The sequence below is a fragment of the Macrobrachium rosenbergii genome, chromosome 10, assembly GCF_040412425.1.
Source record: "Macrobrachium rosenbergii isolate ZJJX-2024 chromosome 10, ASM4041242v1, whole genome shotgun sequence".
Lineage (NCBI taxonomy): Eukaryota > Metazoa > Arthropoda > Malacostraca > Decapoda > Palaemonidae > Macrobrachium > Macrobrachium rosenbergii.
Genome location: NC_089750.1, coordinates 67,158,178 through 67,183,337, shown reverse-complemented (window position 1 = coordinate 67,183,337; position 25,160 = coordinate 67,158,178). Strand labels below are relative to the sequence as shown.

At 41.3% G+C, this 25,160-nt stretch overlaps 1 protein-coding gene across 7 annotated transcripts in view; it reads left to right on the top strand.

Moving 5' to 3' along the window:
- The window catches only part of LOC136842760 (uncharacterized), a 71,306-nt gene that overhangs the window by 6,936 nt on the left and 39,210 nt on the right, over window positions 1-25,160 (top strand). For 6 of the 7 annotated variants that reach the window (XR_010854350.1, XR_010854348.1, XR_010854349.1 and 3 more), the window contains 2 exons: window positions 349-542; window positions 22,042-24,611. Coding sequence is in view for 4 of the 7 variants with exons in the window: in XM_067110549.1 (XP_066966650.1) it covers window positions 22,138-24,611 (2,474 nt within the window). In the remaining 3 variants the exon portion in view is untranslated. Of the gene's footprint in view, window positions 1-348; window positions 543-2,347; window positions 2,572-22,041; window positions 24,612-25,160 lie in introns of those variants that run through there. The other variant, XM_067110552.1, reaches the window with a different exon arrangement.

Genomic DNA, 25,160 nt, shown 5'->3' with positions numbered 1-25,160 from the left:
CCAAACATCTGTCTGGTGGGCCACTGTTACGAAGTCTTGAAGTGTTGTAGCAAGAGCTTGAACATGTTATTGCTATACAGTTGCTCTGTTAGCCTATCCATCTTATGAAACTGTCTTGGAACAAAGAAATTCATGGTATTAGCTAAAACTACATATAATTTAATGGCTATAGTAAGAACAATTACATATGTAACAATTTAGTACTCAAAATGCTTCCACCGTAATTGTAAGCCACATAATCCGAAAACGAAATTATTTTACTTCGTAGAAGAAGTATGTAAAGGGTGCACGGGTATGAATGGATGAAATATAACAATGTTCTGAAATTTCCATCGATCTCGTTCTCAGGTTTGTGGTCGATTCCCAAGCACCAGTGCTCCCGTGTGTAGACCCAACCTTACTAAGAGTCGACTGGAATGCAGGATTTGAGCTTCTGAAAATCATAATTGTTGATTTTGGTCGTGGCTGCCCCCAATCCATGATGATAGCTTTTATGCAAAATACCAAGAGACAAGGAATAGAGAGACGATCCCAAAGATAAGGTAAGTGAATCACTGAACGTTAACGGTGTGTAAGAGTAAAATATTTGCGAGATGTAATACTTTTGAATCATTTACCGCGTCCTGTTTTTATGGCAGTAGGCCTACATAGAATTTTTAGAAATATTTTCCAGTACTGGAATCCAGTTGGTACTTCATTTGATCTGAAAATGAAAGGATGATCAGAATTATATAAAGATACATAGAGCATGTACAACAAGATAAAGCTAATCGAACGACAGTGTCAAAGTCAGTAATGGAATATGAAATTTAACGGGACAAAAAGGAGAACAATATTAAAAATATTACAAAACAAAAGAATAAAAATCATTCCTCATGATAGGCAGATCAAATTTCGAAAGACTTGTCAATATTCCAATTTTTACTGCAACTGCAGAAGAGTTAGACCGAATATTTTTTCTTAAAAGTAAATAAACAGTTAATATGACACATATTTTAAGTGAGTTGCAGGTAGGCATCGAAGATGGTGTACACAAATGCTACAAAAGCTACTTAGAAAATAGGAAGGTTACAGTGGTTATACCAAAATGTAAAATCAGAAAAGAAAGGCTTGACAAAAGGAATGCCCCAAGGCAGCGTTCTGGGTCCACTGCTATTTGGCATTTACGCAGCTGAACTATCGAGAATTCTAAATAAGCACAAGATTAAGTATAAACTGTATCCTGATGGTACTCACTACTCAGTTCTGTTTTCCTGTCGAAAAGGTAGAAGACGCATTAGTAAAATTGGTGCAATAATGGAAGATATTAAAAAATGGATATCGGCGAAGAAATTGAAACTTATGAAGACAAAACTGAGTGTTTGCTATTTGGATCTGACAGTACACTACGAAAATATGAACACTTCAAAAGAATAACTGTTGGTTCGTCAACGATAAATATTGTAGCAGCAGTGAGGAAATTAGGAGTATTTTATTGATAATAAATTGTCGATGAAGAGCCATATATTGTATATTACAAAAACCTGTAACTATCATATTAGAAACATTGCTTTTCTTAGAAAATACCTAGATGAAGATACTCAGAAAACAAAATACTTTCGAGGCTTGAGTCGCTTGACTACTGCAACGTTATATACTACGGTCTCCCTAACTACCTACTAAGAAAATTGCAAGGAGCACAACGTAGAACCGCCATGTTAATTAAAAGGACTACGTTCTAACGTTCCCGTGATAGAATAACGCCAGCACTAATTGAGCTACACTGGCTCCCAATAAAAGCTAGAATAGAATATTAAGTACTACTTACAGTCTTTAAAGCACTAAAATATGATGAACCAATTATTATCTGAGACACTGCTTAAGCTTCTTTAGACCCGAAATGAATATTGTAATCAGACATGCAAGTGAAGCATACAGTATAGGCTATTTGACCCTAGAACAAATTGTAAGCCAGGAGAGAGAGCATTTGTACAGTGTGCACCAAGACTGTATAACAAAATACCGCCTGAAAGAAAGAAAGCAAATTTAAAAAAGAACTAAAGACTCTCCTATTCTGCAGGAGCTATGATACTAACGAGAAAACACTGAAAGACAAATATAAAATATATGAAGGAGAACATCTCTGCCACAGAGGGAATTATCCCTGTGGACGGCTGTACATAAAACCAAACAAAGTGAACGTAGTTAATGACAGATGTGCTAGACCTGCTAACAGTTATCCTTTGTGTTACGATTCACCCCCATTCCCCATGATAGCTTACCAAGCAGTAATTTTAGCCCAATTTTTTTTTCAAGAGGATCAGCAGGAAAAGGGATCGATGTAAAAAGCTAAAAATAAATAACTTTAAATTGAGCAATCAGGTTGCTCCGAAGTTCATTCCCTGCGTAGTAACCGTAGTTCAGAACTTCAGATTAATATTAGTGGGCAAAGTACATTACCCTGGAAGGTTGCAGAGAGTATATTCCTTTCCTCTGTGTGTTCTAGTCCATCAAATATGTTGAAAACTTCTCGAGAGACTATTAATTTTCTGCTTGCGAGTATACAGGGTTGTTCGTTTAACATTTTGTACAGTAAGTATAGCTCGTTGTAGGCTTTCGTTAAATGTCGCTCACAGCCCCTTCGACCTCCCTTAAACTACTCAGGCTTATTAGGCATAGCCCTAATTAGGTTTCCATTGTAATATCGGCTCGTAAATTCAAAATTCATCATGAATTCAAAGTTCAGCCAGTCAACAAGAGTAGACAGGAGAATTATTGATGGTATTAGCTTAAGCCTAACCAGAGTAGCCTAATCCCTTGTCTGGCGAGCAAGGCCTAATTTGTGGGGGTTAGTATGCAGAGTAGAGGGTCACGAATTAGGCCACTTTGGAATTAGGCCAGCCTAGGGCACGGCGTCGAAGGTTATGTTAGGTAGCTTAAATGCCTAGCGTACTCCGAAAATGTCTACTAGCCTAGGTCTAAAGGAGCCCTGACCCCCCTACTCTGCATCTTCCATAGGGGTTAGAGCTTTCAGTGCACCTCGTGTGGTGCACTGTTGGCATTAGCGGTGCTACTCTACAGTTTTACCGGCGTGACATAAGGTCCTGTAGAACTTTTGCTGTCAACTTCCGTCTCGGTACAGAATGACATCGTAGGTCTCATTGCTTGGCTTTTGACCCAAATTCTATATTCAGTTCAATCCTACTCTGCGTTCGCTCCCTTGTTGGTCCTGTCAGGTACACTCATACTCTTAAGTGCGCAGTTCCCTCATTCAGGGCCATTTTGTAATAGCCTAGGTCTAGTTTATCTATGCACACATCTTTCTGCTTCGCAGTTTCATAGAGAGTCGTGGGTGGGCAAAGCCCCTGGCCAGATCAAGGCAAGGTGCCCCATGTTATGGATAGGTTAAGGAAATTTCAAGTTAGGATATAGCCAACGTCTTTGATCTGCTAATTCACGGGAAGGGCTCCACATGGAAGTATTTTTTATTAATTAAAATCTTTTACTAAGAAATATAGAAAATTGTTGGCTATATGATATAGTACAAATGTGGTAACTTGAAAATTTTACCGAAATAATTAGAGAACTTTATCGTCTTTTATTTGATTTTATGTTCATCCCTAAAGGCCTGGTACTAAACACGGCATCCTACAGAACTTTTTTGCATACAAAAGACAAACAAAATATGATAAGTTTCTCACATTATTTTGGTATAAATTTTTATAGTTATCTCACCCGTGCTGCTTCATACACACTCTTTTCTATATTTTTCAGTAATAAAAATGTTATTGATAAAATCTCCATACAGAGGTCTTCCTTAGCATTACCTGATCTACTTTTGAGCTGTCTGAGACTAATGGAAATAGTGTGCGCAGTTCTGCTTTTATACTTGCTAGTATAATAATTGAATTGTGTATTTATTGACAGACATAATAAACTAGTTTGAGTCTAACTTGCCAAATTGTTTAAAATTAAATTAAGGCACACCTTACATTACAAGGCCTACACGTACTTGAGTCAGCTAGCCTATTCTTATTTTGCACAACAAGAAAGTCACTTGAGAAATAGTGCTGTGATTTTGTGTCTTTTTTGAGAAAACAGGTTGTAATGTTTTCTCTGACACGTCCTGTAGAGAGAATGGGATATTTTAGTGGGTGACAATTATTTTTTAATAAATTTGTTTCAGACTGATGTACATGCTTTTTTTTACAATTTGTCATTCACAGTGCCTTACAAGCTATGACCAAAATTATCCATGAACCAATCTAAGCATCTTTTTTACCACTAACGTTTCTAGATGTTTATTTATGCGTAAAATAGTCCACAACAATGAATAACTCAAACTTCATCCTATCCAGGATCGTTCATAGACACTTTTACGTTTTTTACAATTTGTCATTCACAGTGCCATACAAGCGATGAACAAAATTGTCCATGAACCAGTCTAAACATTTTTTTGGCAATAATGTTTCTAGATATGCTTATTTACACACAAAATAGTCCAAAACAGTATATAACTTACTTGATCCTATCCTGAATTATTCATACAGACTTTTTTACAAGTCTTTTTTACAATTTGTGGTTTACAGCATCATACAAGCGTCATACAAGCGATGAACAAAATGTCCAGGTTCTCTCAGAATTTGTGAATGTCTAAAGATACTTTTCTTTTGGTGTTTTCTCAAGCTTACTTTTTTCAAAACTATATGCTTATTTCTCCAAGAAGACTGAACCAAATTCAATGAAACTTTTGCAGAATGTAGTATAACTATATATCTTTATTTTTTCATCTGGAAAATGGCTTTTCTATGCAAATTTTAGTTTTGCATATTAATTTTGAAAAGTGATGTCATGATTTTTTTCAACTACAAAACAAATGAACTTGAGGTCGAATTTCTAAATTTCCCCATGAGAGAATTTTCATTATTAGTTGTAAAACAAGTGGTAAAGATTTGAAGCAAATCTCTTCAATCATAAGGTAGAAATAGTCTTTATAAATGGGGCCTTATGGCATTGGTGCTCCCCTTAACTGCATTTTTTATGTGATGTGTCAAGTAAGTGTAAACAGTAATACTTTTATTTCTAATTGTGAATAAGGTTTTATTTATTGGTCCTGGTTTCAGCAAGTACCTACATTACATTTATTAGATCCTGGTTACTGTAAGTGTTGGAGCTTTCTTCGGATCAGTCATCCTGTTCATTGTTCATTTGGTTTTCCTCAGTCTGGTGTATCGGTAGGTGCTTGTGCTTGTTGGTCATCTACCATTTATGACCTAGTCACGTGCTTATGTTTGTTAATTAGTTTATGGTGAAATCTATATTGGTTTGGTATTTTTGAGTTTTATTCTTTCAGTTCTAGTACATACATAGTTTATTCTGTATCCAGTATCATTGTTTGTTGTATTTCAAGCTTCGCTACAATATATTATTGTTGAAGCAGTCATAGCCATGCTGCGCAAAACTAAAAATTGTCCTACATATAGTGCTGTACTACTGTATAAACAGTACAGTGTTTACAATGAAGTATTTTGCTCTGTGTGATTATTTTTGGAATCCAGCATCTGTTACTGATATTCCAAAAATTACTGAGACATGTTAGTATAAGGGCTGTTAGAAATACAGTAATCTCTCCCATATCCACAGTAATAGAACCATGGCCCTGCTGGATGGGGACAAAATCCAGATAAGGCCAAATAAATCTCTACGGAAATAAAACGGCAACTCTGTACCCTTACTCCCACTACATTGTTAATACCACATTACCATGCACACCAAGTATGCTTTTCAACAACACATCACATTTTAAACTGAAAATGTAAAGCAGACGGGAATAATATTGCTTATTTTCCCATATTTGTACCAAAATGTAATTTATAAGTAAATATACTTGGTACACAAGCAAGCAAGCAAACCCCTCCTTATACGGTTTTATTTGGCTTGCTTTTTTGTGTGTGCGCAATAGTCACTTCTCTTTCTTGCAGGTTAATTGACGTTGGAAAAACTGGGTTCAGCTTCGCTGAAGATAAGGGAAAGTGCCCTCTTATCTTTGAGTCCATTATATACTCCATCATGTGTTATAATGTTAATCATTACGACACAATAGCTGGCCAAAAGACCAACTAAATTAGAAGAGAATTCTTTGATATTAGTTTGATCACCATGGAGCTCTGGTAGACCATGGAAGGTAACTCCTTTGAGGACTCAACAGCGACTACCAAAAATAGGTTTTTCCTACGTCAAAACCTGTTTTTTGTCTGTTTGCCTGGGTCAAATATTGTAAATCAGGTTTTACTTATAGAACTTACCTGGTAGTTACATATAGCTGTCGTCTCTGACGCGCGGCAGAATTTTAAATTTCGCGCTAGCGCTATAAACACCTAGGTGATCCCTCTACCAGCGCCCTCTATAGGTAACAAGGAACTATCCCAACAATGTTCTAGAACCCATTAAGTTTTCTGCCGAGAGACCGGCAACACGGTCTCGTTTTTGTGGTTGAATTTTTGTCTGCAATTTATACTTAAGTATTTCTTTGTGGTTTTTTGCTAGCTTTGCAATTTGTGGTCGGAATTAATTCTTTGTACAATATGTCTGATTCTGGTTCTCAGTATAGATATTGTGCTTTAGGCTGTAGGACTCGTTTGCCTAAAGGCGGCTATCGACCCCATTCAGTTTGCTCTTCATGTAGGGGTAAATTTTGTAATTCAGAGAATACATGTGAGGAATGTATGCATCTAACAACGGATGAATGGTCAGCCTTAGAGAAATATCTACGGAAGTTAGAAAAGGACAGAGTTAGGAAAGCTTCGCAGAGGTCATCATCTGCTAAGTCTGTAGGGCAGGTAATTCAATCTGTTAACCCCTCTCCTATTAAGTCTCCTTTGTCCGACCCTGTTGATCCCAATCCTATCACCGTGTCAGAGTTAAAAGTCCAGATGGACACTAAATTTTCAGCAGTGCTTTCGGCCATCCAGACGATGGGCCAAGCCATTGAAAAGTTGGCTCCTCGAAGTGAAGTGTTAGTGGAGGAGGTGTCTGTTCGGCCCACTCGTTCTCCCAGGTCTAGACCTCTGTCGGACTCCCTGGTTCAGGAGAGGGCATGTCGAAAACCGAAAGGAGGCGAGTGGGGCTTGCTCCCGGACAGTCACCCCCTCAAGTATTCCTGTTGTGCATTCCCAGGATGCTTCCGCACGCCATAGAAAAGGCGCTGCTGGGGATGTGTCTTCTAGTGGTGATGATTCTTTGACTCCTCCTCGAAGTGGGCGCTTCAAGCATTCTTCTCGCCCTCTCAAGAGGTCTCGCGCCGTCTCTCCTGCAGCGATTCCTAAGAAAAGATCGTTGACGGATCCCAAGCGGGCTGTAGCTTCTGGGAGGATCCTGAAGCTTTTTTCCTCCTCCTCTTCAGTGGATCAGCCCCTCGTCGGAAGGAACCTACGCGTACTATTGCTAGTAATAAAGCGTGTTTCCGTACCAGGAGCATCTACATCTCGTCCAGCCTCATCGCAGATAGTGCCTCCTCCTACTACCGGTCAACAAGATCCCCGTTTTGTCGCTCAAGTTATGGACAAATTGACGGATCTTATTCAGTTCTTTTGTGGCGCTCGTGCTGCTTGGGAGCACCTGTTGCGGAGGCACTTCCTTTGAATGCGCCACAAGTCTTGACTCAAGAGCCTCCGCCGCATGCTCCAGTGAAGAGGCTCAACCAGGCGCTTCAGCATTCTTCTCTGGCTCCGGATACGCCACGTTCTGTTGGCGAAGCGCCACTTCAGCTTGGCTTGGCGCCACTTCAGCATGGCGCGGCGCCACTTCAGCTTGGCGCGGCGCCACACCTGACGGATTCGGCGCCACATCGGCATGGTCGCAAGACTTTAGATTCTGTGCGACCTACATTTCGTCAGGAAACTGTTCCTGTACACCAATTGTCTCCTGTGTCTTCTGTAGAAGAGGAAAATGAAGAAGATGTAGAAATAGAAGAGGATTTTCCAGGAATCAAGGAGAAATCTTCGGGTTATAAGGAGTTACTCAAGTTTTTCGTGGAGAACTTTGGGGACTCTTTTAAGCCTTCGACTCTGGCATCTCCCAGATCGCAGTTTAAGAGGGATAACGCCTCGGATCCAGCTCCTTTTACACGCCTAGTTTTTGATTTCGGCCAAGAAGGCTATCAAGAAGATTAATTCCTGGCTCTCAGACAAGAGAGAGCAAGGCAAGAGTATGTTTTGTCTTCCACCCTCCAGATTGGCTCATCGCAGCCACATGTGGTACTGAGACTGAGAACGTTTTTCTTTGGGTGTGTCTGCCTCCGCTCAGGGGACTTCTCCAGTCTAGTGGATTCAAGTCGTCACACAGCTCTTCAATCAGCGAAGATCTTTTTCACGCAGTCGGAGTTGGATCATCTTCTCAAGAGTATTTTCGCTGTTGTGGAGGTCATCAGTTTCCTTGATTGGTCAGTGGCGGCTCTGGCTAGGAAAGTCAAAGAATTCGGACTTTCGGATGCGCATTGATTGTGGATTTCACTTGGTAGTCGACTGCATAGACAAGGGGGTATGCGATTGTGCCTTGGAGCTAACCGGTTTTGCAACTGGAGTTCTGAAGAAACGACAACTCTGGTGCTCTTTTTTGGCGAAGGGTGTTTCCGCAGCCAGAGGTCTGCTCTCCTCTTTGCCCCTTTGTCGAAGGACCACTTGTTCCCGAAGGAATTAGTTCGAGAGACTGCTGAAGCTCTCACACAAAAAGCAACACAGGACCTGTTGGCTCAGTCAGCAAAGAAGCCGAAGAAGACTACTCCTGTAGCTACTTCGCCAAAACTTCGGTGTTTTCGGACACTTCCAAGACGTTCAGGGCAAGTCTGCTTCTCGGCCGTTTTCAAGTTTAGTGGGAAAGGAAAATCTTCTACTCGACCTTCCAATTTTCAACAAAAGAAATGAGTGTGCTGTCCTCCACATAGCAGTAGGTGCCAGACTCCAGTCGTTCTCGGAGGCCTGGCAAAGGTCACTCAAGATCCTTGGACCTTACAGGTGATCCGGAAGGGTACTCCATCCCATTCCAACAAAATCCCCCTCTGTCGGACGCTCCAGTCGCTTTTCAAGCATACTCCAACGACTCTCAGAAGTTTAAGCCCTTCGAGAAGAAGTAGAAGCACTACTAAGGAAACAAGCCATCGAATTAGTGCCGATCCCATGCTCTCCGGGGTTTTACAACCGCCTCTTTGTAGTTTCGAAGGCGTCGGGAGGTTGGAGGCCGGTTCTAGACATGAGCGCATTGAACGTTTTTGTAAAGAAGACGAAATTTTCGATGGAGACGACAGAGTCGGTGTTGGCATCTCTTCAACGGGCGACTGGATGGTCTCGATAGACCTCCAGGATGCGTACTTCCACGTTCCAATCCATCAGGAATCAAGGAAGTTCCTGAGGTTTGTTTTCCAAGGCAAAGTTTTCCAGTTCAGAGCTCTTTGTTTCGGACTGTCAACTGCACCTCAAGTGTTTACAAGAGTTCTGTCAACGGTGGCAAAGAATCTTCACTTGCAAGGAATAAGGATGTCAATGTATCTGGACAACTGGCTTCTGAAAGCACACTCCAAAGCCAAATGTGTGGAGGACCTAATAAAGACATTATCTCTGGCAAAGGAACTAGGTCTACTAGTCAATGTTCCGAAATCGTCCCTCTCACCATCACAACAGATGGTTTATTTGGGAGTGAGAATGGACTCTCTGACTTTTCGGGCTTCTCCATCAATACGGAGAGTAGAGTCTTGTCTAAGCATGATAGACAACTTTCTACATCGCGAGGTTTGCTCAGCCAACCAGTGGATGAGCTTGCTGGGGACCTTAGCCTCGATGGAGAAGTTCGTAAAACTGGGGAGACTCAAGATGAGGCCTCTGCAGTTTTATCTACAAAGCCAATGGCCACATAAAACCCATCCGGATTCCTTTCTTTTCAAGATCTCAGATCAGATCAAGAAGGAGCTGTTCTGGTGGAATTCAAGAGAAAGACTAGAGGAGGGAATTTCTCTTTTTATCAAGAACCCAGACCTCACACTCTTGTCAGACGCTTCGGATCAAGGGTGGGGAGCGACTTTAGACAACAAGGAATGTTCGGGCCTGTGGCAGGAAGAGCAGAAAGAACTGCACATAAATGTGAAAGAACTGAAAGCGGTACATCTAGCCCTGATGCAATTTCAACAAGAGGTAAAAGGCAAGGTAATTCTAGTTCAGTCGGACAACACGACAGCTCTTGCTTATATCAAAAGGCAGGGGGGCACTCATTCCTTCTCCCTGTATCAGACGACCAAGGAACTTTTAGAATGGTCGGAAGAGAACGAGGTCACGTTATTGACCAGGTTCATAAAGGCGAGAGGAATGTAACAGCGGATCTCTTAAGCAGGAAGAATCAAGTCTTGCCCACGGAATGGACCTTTCATCCGCAGGTTTGCAAACAGTTGTGGAATCTGTGGGGTTGTCCGCTAGTAGACCTGTTTGCAACAGACAGAACAAAACGCCTCCCTGTATATTGCTCCCCAGATCCGGACGACAAGGCACTTTGGGTGGATGCAATGACAATGAGTTGGGATTGCCTGGAACTTTATGCTTTTCCACCTTTCAAAATTATCAGGAAGGTCTTGGAAAAGTTCAGGAACCACAAGAACACCAAGATGACACTAATTGTTCCTTTCTGGCCATCGAGGAGTGGTTCCCAGATCTTCTCCTCCTCCTCATAGATTTTCCGAGGATCCTCCCGTCGAGGAAAGATCTACTCAGACAGCCCCACTTCCTGAGGTTCCATCAGAACTTGTCCGCTCTATGGCTTGTCGCCTGCAGACTGTCGAGCGACTCCTCAGGAAGAGAGGTTTTTCAAAGGAGGTTGCAAAGCGCTATTCGCGACCCAGAAGAAAGTCTTCGGACGCAGTATACCAGGCAAGATGGAATCAGTTTAGAGACTGGTGCAATAGACATGGAGTTTCGTCTTCTAAAACCTCTCTAAATCAAATAGCGAAGTTCTTGCTATCCCTTTATAAGGAAAAAGGATTGTCTTTGAGCACAATTAAGGGGTATCGATCAATGCTTGCATCGGTATTTAAGCACAGAGGTCTAGACATCTCGAACAATCAGGATCTAACAGATTTACTTAAGTCTTTTAATACCTCGAAGACGAAAGTTCCTAAACAAATAGCATGGAATTTGGACATCGTTCTTAAATGGATTTGTTCAGATCAATTCAAACCTTTGGCAAATGTCTCGTTGAGAAATTTGACTAAGAAAACTATTTTTCTAGTAGCACTCGCAACAGCCAGGAGGGTGAGTGAGGTTCATGCCTTGGACAAAACTATTGGTTTCTCTCAAGGAAAAGCTGTATGTTCTTCCTCTCTTAGGTTCTTAGCGAAGAACGAAGATGCGTCCAGACCATGGCCGAGGTCTTTCAGCATTAAGAGCCTTTCAGATCTTGTGGGAGAAGGAGAACAAGAGAGATTGTTGTGCCTGGTGAGAGCCTTAAAGTTCTATATTCACCGAACAAAAGGTATCAGGGGCTCTTCGGAGAACTTGTGGTGTTCTGTGAGAAACCCGTCAAGACCACTTTCTAAGAATGCTCTTGCTTTCTTCTTAAGAGAAGTTATTTCAGAAGCCCATGTGAATTGTCAGGACTCTGACACGGGAACTCTGAAAGTGAGAGCACATGAGTTAAGAGCTGTAGCTGCTTCTTTAGCTTTCAGGCACAATCTCTCAGTGCAAAAGATTGTGAATTCTACATTTTGGCGATGTAAGTCGATCTTCGCATCGCATTACTTGTCAGAATTGAAGACAGATTTTGACAATGGCAGTACCTTAGGGCCTTTAGTAGTTACTGACACGGTGGTGGGTGAGGGAGAAAGAGGGGCAACCCTATCCGACTAACATTTTATCCTTGAAGTTGGAAATTGAGTTTGGTTGCGTCGTCTGTAGGTACTATGTTTGTTGGTTTAGGAGTACCTACAGTCTTTTTAATTTTGTGGTTGAAAGTTTTTAATTTTATATTATGGTGATAGAGGTGATCCCTTATTGTTAATTTGGTTCTGCGCCCAGAGCAAGGGCATTCTAAGTCTTGTCCGTCACGGCGTTGTCCTCTACGGCAAGTACTAACAGATTGTATCTGACACCCGGATCCTTTATATCCTGTCTATACAATCGAGGGATAAGCAGACTACAGAGGCAGTAACTGCTGAGTCAGCAATCCTTCAAGGTAATGAACTAAAATTCATGTTTTTGATTTCTAACAATATATGTGGCTGACATGGTCCCACCTCCTCTAAAGGTGCCAATCAGCTATATGTAACTACCAGGTAAGTTCTATAAGTAAAAATGATATTTTTATGATAAAATAAGGTTTTACTTATACTTACCTGGTAGTTACATGAGTAAACCCGCCCACCTCCTCTCATGTCAAGTGGGCTTAAAACTTAATGGGTTCTAGAACATTGTTGGGATAGTTCCTTGTTACCTATAGAGGGCGCTGGTAGAGGGATCACCTAGGTGTTTATAGCGCTAGCGCGAAATTTAAAATTCTGCCGCGCGTCAGAGACGACAGCTATATGTAACTACCAGGTAAGTATAAGTAAAACCTTATTTTATCATAAAAATATCATTTTCGACCTGTTCCCTTCTTCTGATGTACATACAAGAAATTTTGCATGGTTACTCAATCCTGGTGACAATACAACCTTACATGATCGGTAGGTCAGCAGTGACCTCTAGTAACCGTATACCGTATTCGTGTTCTCATGGTTCACGGACTTACGCATTCGCGGGTTTCTCTGTGGAACATATCTAGCCGTTTTTCGCGGAAAATTCGCCCATTCGTGGTATTTTTCAATGAGAAATATTCACTGATTACTGTATTTTCATATAATTTTCATGAATAAATGCACTTTTTGTGATAAAACTATTAAAATACTCAGGTGTAAGCATTTTTACAGGGTTTTTCTTGCTTTAAGCTATCAAAATGGGCAGTTCTGAGTGTTTTTAGAGGGGTTTTAAGCATTCGCGGATTTGACCTATTCGCGGGGGGTGGGGGGGTGGGACGCATCCCTCGGCGAATCTTATGGTGGGGGTTCACTATAGTGACCTCTCCCAGTATCTCAGGATTTGTATGAAGCGAATAACTCTGTGGATTTTTCTTTGACTCGGTAGAATAAGTTAATAACTCTACGGATTTTTCAGATCTTTTGCTCAACAGGATATTATAGATTGAATATCACATTCAATTTTGTTAGCTACGCTCATAAATCAGTTACAATTTCTGTCAAGACAAAAAATGCTACAAGAAATAAAATTTTTTTTTTCCTTGTCGCATTTCCTTCCGTTTGACGCCCATGCTTTTATTTTTGTAGACAGGGTTAATTGTAAGAAAATCCTGGTGTGTCTCAAAAAATAATTTTTTACTTTATAGTGCATTTTAATAAATGTTTAAAATTTTTTTTTTCTCTCTTGTAAACAGTACACTATTGAATAACAATGGCATCACTTTCTTTTTCCTGTTGCCTAAATCCATTAAACATTATACTGTAGCACAAGAATAAATTGTACACCAAAAAATGCAAACCTCTTTTGTTCCTACACAAATATAAAGATTTTTTCTTTACATAAGGAAAAAATATAAAAATAAAGTCCTTTTTCTCTGTTACTTATTTGTGTGCACTGCCTAAACTGCTTCCGACATTCTCTCTCTCTCTCTCTCTCTCTCTCTCTCTCTCTCTCTCTCTCTCTCTCTCTCTCTCTCTCTCTCTCTCTCTCTCTCTCTTGTGATGTCATTTTTGTTGTTGTTCATCATTTATTGCAATGAAAATTATGACAGAATGTCTAGAAATAAAAGATTGAAAAATATAGTAAAATTAAAATTGAGTATAGCATGAAATAAAAATAAAAATATGGAAAGTGTGTGTATGTTTGTTATACTGTACATGGGGAGTATCCAAGGATGATATTGAATACGTTTCTTTTTCTCTTGGGTTGTGCATGATTGTAGTATTTTATTATAAGTTAAAATCCTTTAAGGGGAAAAACATAAAATGTAAAAAATGTAAAACCAAGGTCATTTTTAACAGTCAGGAATGTTTCCTCCCCCCCAGTCCTTTCTCTGCATGCTAATGCCTGTTTACAGCTGCTAACACTTCTCTCTGAGTGCAGTGTTGCCAACTGCTCCCCTTCCATCTTGCCCAGTCTTCCCCCCCCCACCTAGAGACTTTTCTTCACCTCCCACCCCTTCCCAAATCCTCTCTCAGCCAGTTTATAGTTTTTAATTTTTTTGCAATTTATATATATTCTATGTATGTGTCTTTGGCCCCAGAGGGCCTGGTTGCATGTACAGTAGATAAGTTTGAATCCAGATGGGGAAACTGAATAATGGAGGGATTACTGTACTTCTGAAGAGAGCATCCTAAATGAAGGTTACAGGTCTTGAAGTTAGGGCTGTTTCAACCTCACTGGTTTTTAGTGGGAAGGTTTGATGTGCTTTCTTTTTTGTGAAGGTACTGCTAGAGAATTGTCATTAACCTCTCTGGGATCTGCTTCTGCATAGCGAATCATAATTCCTGTAATATCTTCCCAGTTTGTCCCATGAGAGTAGCAGGACACAAATTTTCAGTTCCTGAAAGAAGGGGGTTGTGTGTAACATTTATCATCCTCTGTAACTTGGTTTAATTAGTCCAAACATTCAGACCATGATCTTCCTAACAAGGTTACTGCCCAGTTCCTGACCCCTTTGTCCCCTGAACTTTTGTGTACTGCCGTGTAGTCGTTCTCCAAAAGTTTGTTTGGCTCCAGTGTGCCCTTGTTAAGTGTATTTATCCTTTAGGGGAGCAACAGCTGAAGCCTTTCCACCTAGATAGCTATTCAAGCTACTGCAAAGTAATTGGGTTTTGTTGAAACAAATTCCATTTAAAAGTAAAACAAAAGTAAGTTTTTAAACATCTAACTTCCCTGGTAGTTATATATATAGCTTAAGTCCCTGACGTCACGGCAGAATTTCAAAAACTCGCGGCAATCGCCGATCGGTAGTCAGGTGAACCACCTGTGCGCCCTCTACCCAGGTACCTGGAACCATTCCAACTATTCCTCAGATCTTCCCTGCCGCTGTGTCGGTAACATCGATGGAATTTCGCTCGTAGCCTGTGTTTTTTCGCAACTTATTTTGGTGAAGTACACTTTGGCTTGGCTTTCGCTTGTTCGCTTTTGGATTTTCTTATAACATATCTATCTTCATCGAGTGTGAAAATGTGTATGGGGATGCAAGCGGCTTGCTAAAGTCTCCTTGGATCCCCACTCAGTATGTCTGAAGAACGGGAATGGAAGACCGGCTCAGAAGAGCCAAGAGTACTGTATCTCACTCTTCTTGATATAACCGGGGAATAGTTAATTCTTTTCCCCTTGCTAACTATCCTATTGACCCTTCTCCCGTAGTGGTAGTCTCTGAACCCCCTACTGAAACAGGTAAGGACCCAACACTTCATGTTTTTGTTGGCGGCCATTCAGACCCTGCCCCAACAGGTAAAATCCCTCTCAGAAGACAGGGATAATATGTGATCGACAATAAGAGATCTAAAAAATAAAAGTGTTAATATGTTGTTAGTGCAAGTGCAGTGGAGGGTGCGGCCGCTCGGTCCTGTTGCGCTCCTAGTCCTGGACCTCTTCCAAGCTCACCAACCCCTGTGAGAAGGAATGTCGAAAGACGAAGGGAGGCGAGAGGCTTTAGTTACCGAGTGGAAGTGTCGTCCCCTTCAGCGCACCTGTTGACGCTTCCCAGGACGCTCACCCTCGCCATAGGAAAGGCGAGGTTAAAGTGTTTTTTCGTCCACCAGTTGCTGTACGTCAACCGGAGGAAACTTTTGACCGATGTCGCACAGGCGGCCAGTTCTCAAGTAACCTCTAGGTTTGGCGGGACAACGAATGTTAGAAGTCTGGACGCCAGGACTCCAGGAGGGAGTCAGGCGTCAAGAAGCTCGACGCCAGGGCATCGAGCGTCGAGAAGCTGGACGCCAGGACGTCGGGCTTCAAGAAGCTGGACGCCAGGACGTCAGGCGTCGAGAAACTGGACGCCAGGACATCAGGCGTAAAGAAGCTGGACTCCAGGACGTCAAGTGTCGAGAAGTTAGACACCAGGATGTCAGGCGTCATTAAGCTGGACGCCAAGACATTAAGCTTTAAGAAAATGGATGCCAACACGCCAGGCGTCAAGAGACTGGACGCCAGGCGTCAAGATGATATTTTGAAAGACGTATCTACTTCCGTCTTCGGAAAATCGGAAAAAGAGAACGATAATATCTTGCATTCTCCTGTGAATCCTATTGTAGAGATTTCCGACGAAGACAATATAAAAGGCCATCAGCTTTCACCAGACTTGAAAAGACTTATGAAACGATTTTCGGAAATTTTTTCCAGAGAAATTTAACCTGACTGCTCCTCATTCCCCACCTTCAGAATTTACTCTTGCGAAGGCGTCTAAGAGGGCAGCATTTACGAAGAATGGATACTTTCGAAGGAGAAACAATGAAAGACAGCCTTTGTTTTTCCTCCAACCAAACTAGCTCAAGGTCTAGCTTTTAGTATCAAACTAGAGAATCGTTCGGCCTCGAAATACCTGCCCCTTCCCAGGAAGGAAGATGGAATTATTCAACACGACTGACACCGAATAACTCATATATCTGATGTCGTGTATGGATAAAGGACTCGGATATAGTTCCAACGAATCTACTGCATCTTTCTCAGCGGGAATCCTGAAGAAAAGAACCCATCTTTGCTTTGCTCTTTCCTGGCTAATGGGGTCACGTCCAATCAAAATCAGAACTGATTTATACCCCTTTTTTCCTCTCACCTCTTCTCTCAAGATTTGGTAAAGAGGACTTTTCATCCTTGGCCCAGAAAACCACGTAAGATTTAATATCTAAAAAACAGCAAGAAAAGTCCTACCAACGACTTTCATCGCTAAAAAGAGTAAGGCTGAGGCTCCTGTGTTTCAGGTATCTCAGCCCTTTCGTGGTCGGCCCTCCGATAGAGGTTCCTCTAGGGCGGGTAGATGAATGGCAACGAGAAGAGGCTCTACACTGGGAAGAAAGAGAACCTGCCTTTCTTTTCCTGCAGACTGAGGTAGGAGCCAGACTGTCCAGCCTGAGGAGGCCCCCTATACTAACAAGACAATCAGACTTTTCTGCCAAATGCAACAACAGAACAAAGGCAAAGGCTTTATAGCAACAAGTGTCTATGATGTTGCAAAAGGAGACCAGACAGAGAGTTCAAGATCCGAATTCCCCATGATTCTACATTCGGTTATTCCTGATCCCCAAATGCTTGGGGGGTTAGAGACCGGTGTTAGACGTGATTGCACTCAACTTTTCTGTGCAATAAACAAAGGTCGCTATTGAAACGACAAAATCGGTTCTAGCAGCGGTCGGACAGCATGACTGGATGGCCTCACTGGACCTCCAGGATGCGTATTTTTTACATCCCCATGCACCCGAACTCCAAGAATTTTCTGAAGTTCGTCCACGGGAAAGTTTTTCCAGTTTCGGTCTCTTTGTTTCAGCCTTAGCAGACGGGGATGACGTCTGGCTCTGGAGTCGAGATCTCTCAAGAGCAAGTTACCCAATATTGAGGGACGTCATGATAAAACTTCATAGACTTCAGGTTGTAGCCACTGGAGCAGCCCGGAGCTCTTCCCTTCCAGCCCCAGGGGTAGCTTTCCTACTAAGAACAAACGTAGACAGTCCTGTTCAGTCAGGATACCAGGCTGCAAGAGCGTAACGGACTCTGTGCTGCCTTTCGTACATCCTCCTCTTCCTCCTTAGGATTGGTACTCGTCTGCTGAACCCTCTCCACGATCCATTATTGACTATGAGGAGGAAATAATTGCCGTAGCTGAGGCTTCCCCAACCTGTCCCCAACAGCAGGAAGCCCCACATATAGCTTTAATATAAAATATGCAGCGGACTTTGTCTTCCCTGGTACAAGCGTGACAACCAGGCAAAGAGAAGAAGGATAATAGACGTCCAACTAAAGCTTCTAGACATCCAGAAGTTTAAGACGCTGAACATAGTGAATGAAACTCTAGACGCTGGATGCAGTGGCGTCAAGCATCTAGGAGTGAAACATCATGACGACAAGCGTCAATGAACCCAAGACGTCAAGCGTCAAGGCATTGGACGTCAGGACGTCAGGCTTCAAGATACTGGAAGTCAAGACGTGGAGGTAGCTCAGGACGCAAGATGCACTGGCATCAAGCGTCTAACAAAGATTTTCACAAGGATGATTGCCAATGTAGCAGGTTTTTTCTTCACTCGAGAAACATCAGAATCTCCTTGTACTTAGAAGGCTGGTTCCTCAGAGCTCCTTCCCGCACACTCTGCCTGGAGGATCTTCAGACCACGATTTAGGTATAGAAGGAATTAGGTCTACTGATAAACAGATAGAAATCTCAGCTGATCCCATTTCAAAAGTTTCTATACTTTAGGATGAAGATTCAGAGTCAGGATTTTCGGGATTTTCCGTCTATTGCAAGGACGGGACAAGCCTTAAGAAAATTTCAGGACTTTATAGACAGACATGCTCGGTGAAGGAATAGATGAGTCTGCTGGGGACCCTTTCCTCGCTGGATACGGTTGTCTCCTTAGGAGGTTAATTCTATGCCCGTTACAGTTTCATCTAAATCAGAACTGGGACAAGGAAATAGATCTGGAGACCAAGTGCATCCCCATTTCGGAACCAATAAGGACGTATTTACAGTGGTGGAACGACCCGTCAAGCTCCAGGAGGTCCCTTCTCTATATTAGAGGAAACCCAGACCTAGTGTTGTTATCCGACCACGTTGGACTCAGTATGGGGAGCAACACTAGGAAATAACAAGTCTCGGGCTCCTGGTCCAGAGAGCAGGAGAAGTTAAACATCAATTAGAAGGAACTAACTGCAATCCTTCTATCTCTCAGGGTTCGAACACAGTGGAGAGCAGAGAGGTGCAGGTCAACACTGACAACACGGCAGCGTTGACCTACATCAGCAAATAAAGGGGCACTCACTCCAGGTCTCTATACGAGACAACAAGAGAACCGCTTCTCTGGGCAAAAGAGAAGAATGTCAAACTAGTAACCCGCTTTATCCAAGGGGAGAAAAAATGTGAGGGCGAACATTCTGAGCAGGAAATCAAGTCCTCTCAACAGAATGGACGCTACATCAGGACGTGTGCAGTAGCATGTGGTGACTTTGGGGACGTCCTTGCATAGATCTCTTCGCCACAGCGCAAACGAAGAGGCTGGAAACTTACTGCTCTCCCGTACCAGATCCCGGGGCTATACACATAGACGCTTTCCTGGTGGACTGGTCCAACTTGGACGTGTATGCATTTCCCTCTTTCAAGATAATACACAGGGTACTGCAAAAAATTTGTTTTCACACGAGGGTACCAGATTGACCATTGTGACCCTTTACTGGCCGACAAAAGATTGTTTCACAGAGGTTCTGGAATGGATAGTGGACATCCCGAGGAGCCTACATCAGAGAGTAGGTCTACTCAAACAACCTCACTTGGAAAGATATCACCAAAACCCCTAAGCATTACAAGTAACTGCCTTCAGACTATCAAAAAACTTACAAGAGCTACAGGTTTTTTCGAAAGAGGCGGTTGGCGCTATAGAAAGAGTAAGGAGGTCATCCACCATGAGGGTATACAAATCCAAGTGGGAGATATTTAGAGGATGGTACAAGAGCAACCATGTGTCCTCTTCCAGTACCTCTGTAACTCAAATTGTGGACTTCTTTCTACACCGTAAGAGGAAGCTTAATTTTTTCCTACCTCTACCATTAAGGGTTATAGGATCATGATGGCAGCAGTTTTTTAGACATAAAAACTTAAACCTATAAAACAATAAGAATCTCCAGGACCTACTCAGATTCTTCGAAACTGCTAAGGAGAGAGTACAGAACTCACCAGCATGGAACCTAGACGTGGTCCTGAGGTTCCTCATGGGGAGTAAGCTCGATCCCTTACAGAGAACATTTTTTAAGAAGACCTCATCTTGACAACTCTTTTCTTGTTCAGTTTGGCCACAGCGAAAAGAGTTAGTGAGATACATGCTCTCAGCGAGAATATGGACTTTAGACAAGACAAGGCAATCTGCTCACTGCAACTAGGATTCCTTGCAAAAATGAATACTCATCACAACCCTGACACAGAACGTTCGAGATTCCAAATCTAACGGACATTACAGGGGATAAGGCAGAGAAAGTCATATTCCAGTTAAGGACTCTAAGGCACTACCTGGACAGGACAAAGGACTTAAGAAGGAATTCAGAAGGGCTTTGGTGCTCAGTCAAAAAGCTCTCTGTACAGGTGTCGAAGAATGCTCTGTCTTATTTTATCAAGCAGTTGATAAAAGCAGCTCATATGAAAGGTAGCGATTTGGACATAAGATTCTGAAAGTAAAAACGCACGAGTTCAGGGCAGTTGCAACCTCTGTAGTACTTAAACAGAACAGGTCCCGGCAGAGTATCTTGGACACGACCTTCTGGAGAAACAAGTCAGTATTTACCTCTCACTGTCTAAAAACGAGTCCAAACATTATACGAAGACTGCTATACGCTGGGTCCGTTTATAGCATTTACTAGTGGGAGAGGGTAATACCCCTACAATCCCATAAACCAATACCCTTTTTTCTTACTTTGGGATGGAAAATTTTTTTATGGTTGTTTGTGAAGACTGGACACAGTCTTCCGCATTCATTGGTTTGAAAGTTCGTTGGAAGCGCCTGGAACTAGGGTATCGAGAGGAGGTCTAGTCACATAGAGGTTATACACCGGTTGACAGCCCCTAGAGATTTTTCAGCCCCCTGGGTGGATTGCTGGATCTCTTAAGGAATGCAGACATAATGAGGGCGAGTTCATTGAAGTCAGCTTCCTTAATCCAATTCCATAAAACAATACCTTTTGTTCTTGCCTTGGAATGGTTGAAATTTTATGGTTGTTTGTGACGGAACAAGGGTATTGAAGAGGAGGTCTAGTCACATAGAGGTTATACACGGTTGACAGCCCCTAGAGATTTTTCAGCCCCCTGGGTGGATCGCTGGATCTCTTAAGGAATGCAGACATAATGAGAGCGAGTTCATTGAAGTCAGTTTCCTTAATCCAATTCCATAAAACAATACCTTTTGTTCTTGCCTTGGAATGGTTGAAATTTTATGGTTGTTTGTGAAGATTGGGCACAGTCTTCCACAATCATTGGGATGAAAGTTCCTTGGTAGCGCCCGGAACAAGGGTATTGAGAGGAGGTCTAGTCACATAAAGGTTATACACCGGTTGACAGCCCCTAGAGATTTTTCAGCCCCCTGGGTGGATCGCTGGATCTCTTAAGGAATGCAGACATAATGAGAAATATTGAAGTCAGCTTCCTTAACAGGTAGGAACCTAGAGTTGTTTTGCAACTTTAATTATAATTCCAACGATGTTAGCTGTCTCTGACCCTCCACCAAAGGTGTCAATCAGCTATATATATAACTACCAGGGAAGTTAGATGTTTAAAAATGTTATTTTCATAATAAAATAAATTTTTGAACATACTTACCTGGTAGTTATATATAATTATATTCCCACCCTCCTCCCCTCTAGAGACTAGGGGCATGGAAGATCTGAGGAATAGTTGGAATGGTTCCAGGTACCTGGGTAGAGGCGCACAGGTGGTTCACCTGACTACCGATCGGCGATTGCCGCGAGTTTTTGAAATTCTGCCGTGACGTCAGGGACTTAAGCTATATATATAACTACCAGGTAAGTATGTTCAAAAATTTATTTTATTATGAAAATAACATTTTGATATACAAACCCATTAATTAACAGGAATTGCCACCCTCCCAACCCCTGTTTCTTGTAGGTAATCCTGATATTGTCATCAGAGAGCTGGTCAGTTTCAAAGTATGGACCACCAGTTGGAGCTGTAGAAATAATATTTTTGAGTGTCTGAAGTTTAGGCCAAATCACAATAATGTACAGTTATATAATATAAAGTTGTAGCTTATGTAGAAGTTTTTAAAATCGTACAGCATTCATTTTGTTTATTTTCCAGGGGAGATGTGCAGTAACAAGTAACAGGTTTGTTTTTGAAGCAGCTGCAGGTGAGGATTTGTTAATTTTATTAATTAACACTCATTGGAAATACATTATGGGGTCAAGCACTGGTGAAGTGTGTTTTCCTCAAGAAAATGGATTGTATGTTTTAAGAGCTCATCTTATATTATCGAGCATTGCTAGACGAGTGCTGTATCAGATTTTTAGTTGGGGTTGTGTGAAGGACCCTGACACATCTGTCAGAGAATACTTATTAAGAGAAAAGCAAGTCTCTAATATGTTCATCAGGAGGTGTTTTACTGGAAATCAGATTTCTCAAATGGACAAAGATCCTGAGGGCACCACATATGATATTACTCTCCTTTATCGTTGTATCCAAATAGCGTGCCGTGATATTGCTGATGCTAAAGCTCCTGCTTGGTCAGAACCTGATACTCTGGAATATACTCTGCAATATATGAAAAATAAGCGCAACCAGTTTGCTCATGAAGTATATGAGGATTTTTCAAAAGAGGACCTTTTGGAGTTTGTTGAAGATATCAAAATCAGAATCAGGATCCTTTATGAAGAAGCAGGAAGAAGGTATGATATTCAAAAGGAAACAGTGGAAAAGTTGATATGTGAAACAGTTAGAGAAATAGATTGTATCTTAGAAAGATCCATAAGAACATCAGTGGATAATGATCCTCAGTGTGAGCTTGAAATGTTGGTGAGAGACCAAGGTAAATTGGAAGTACAGAAACATTTAAATAAAATATTCATAATTAATTGTTCGTCTGAAATACCAGGATTTTCTAAAACAGTTGATGTGCATGATTTTTTCACACCTAATAATCTAGTTTCCAAAATAAATTTTGGTAATCATTCAGGTACTTTCACCGTTCAAGATATCTTGGATGTGAGAAGTCGTAATGGGGAAATTCCATCTGTTATTGTTGTTGAAGGATTAGCAGGTGCAGGGAAGACAACTTTAGTCAAAGTACTTTTATCACATTGGTGCAAGGAAACAGACTTCATTAGAAATCTGAAACAATATGATCTCATTCTCTTCTCAGAGTTTCGTAACCCTGCTTGCACAGATATCAAAGAGTTATTTCTAATGCACATGCCAAAAACATTTCAGAAAATGACAGGTGAGAGCCTTGTAATGGCAATTATGAACTTGAAAATCTTAGTTATTATAGACGGTTTTGAGGAAATGAACAAGTCTTCACAAAACCTTCTTATCCACTTCATACACAGGCTTAACAGTCACAAAATGCAGCTGTTGATTACAACCAGACCAAACAGGGATGAAGCTCTTTACAAGATGATTCCTAAGAACCTTGAAATATGCCACCTTGAGATTGTGGGAGTACCACAAGATAGATTGACTGAATTTGTATTGAAATGGCATAATATTATGAAGAGCAAGAGTTCAAAAGGAGATGATGTGAGTAAACTTTGTGCCTTTATCCAGAAAACGCCTTGGTGTAGCAAACTTATGACACATCCTTTGAATTTGACACTCTTAATTTTTCTGTGGACACAGGCACCAAGAAGAACAGAGTTGCTGAAAACATCAACAAGTTTATATAATGAAATAGTAAAGTTGATGACAGATCGTTTGTTAAATAGAATTTATGAAAGTAAGAGAGCTCTCCAGGCCAGTGATTTAAGGGACCACCTGTCTGATGGTTTAAAGCTTGTATTCAGAGAAAATCTCAATGCTTTAAGACATGAAAATTTTGCCGTAAATGACTCGGACTTAATTTTGCTGAAACGCAAGTTTTCACAACTGAATTTATCATATGAAGATATTCTTTCTGCATTTTTCACCTTAAATGGTAGGGAAAATAGTAAAAATGGTAACCAGATAAAGGTGTTTGGACACAAAGGTTTTTGTGAATTTTATGGTGCCCTTGCTCTGTGTGATCTCTTGAAACGTGGAAATGATGATGAAATCCTCCAGAATGTAATCACAGATATTCATGAAATTTTGATATCAAATCAGCTTCCTATTGGAGTGACACGAAGGATTAGACGGGATGTTCAGAAAACGCTTAAGAGAAATCTAAACAAGACAAATACTGTCTTAGAGATACTACAAGACCTTCATTATGACAAACCTGATTCTTTCTCATTGTCAAGGTATCAAAAAGTTTTAATACATTTGATAGGTTTATTGAAACTTGAAGCTAGTTTGTCTGAAAAGTATGCCAGTGAACTTGTCGACCTTTTGAAAGAAACAAATCTGACAGATTCTGAAGAGTGGTTGAATATCCTTACTGAAACAGACTGTGAAGTTAACATAGTTCCCAAAGTGAGAGAGATATTATCTGGGAAAAATCACTTGTATGTACGAGATGGACACTTAAAAGCAGCTGCGTGTGTACTACAGAATTTAGAATTTCAGTTTGTGAACATAGACACTTTTAGTGACCCTGGTAAACTGGGGTATTTAAAAGATGTGTTAAAATCTCTGTCAAGTAGGAAGACATGTATTCATCTGAGTTTACTGCACCATTGGCAATATCCTGAACAAGGGTGGTCTGATGACTTTCTTCACTGCTTGCTGAAAAAAAATAAGTATGTATCATCTGCTTTGTACCTGCAGAAATTAAAAATTGTTTCTAACGGAATACAAACTAGAGCCTTTTTTTTAGGGATATCCTTCAATGCAATCTGGAGATGGCTGTTGAACTTGTTACAAGGTAGTCAACTGGTGGTTATTGGGGTGAGTGTGAGAATACCTCTCACTCACATGCTGTCGTCAAAGACGACTACTTCAGCTTTTATCAAGTGCAGACATTGTGCTTCGCTCTCTACTGGGCTGTCTGTTGAGCCTGAGTATATCTTTTTTGATGTGCATTGTTTTCGTTATGGAGAAAAAACAAGTAAAAAGATTTTTTGAGGGGCAGGAGGGTTTGTGGTGGCTTTTCATATCCCTTATAGGTAATGGTCCACAACATATTTTGGGTTTTGTGTGTCTGTTCCCATGTAAAGGGTGCCCTAGTTGATCTTTCTTCCATAGATGAAGTTATTAGGGGGAATATGGGTAGAAAGTGTTTGCCAGCCTCCTCTGGAGGTATACCCTTCCAGTTTCTTTGTTTCTGCTCCTTACCTTTGAGTGTCCTT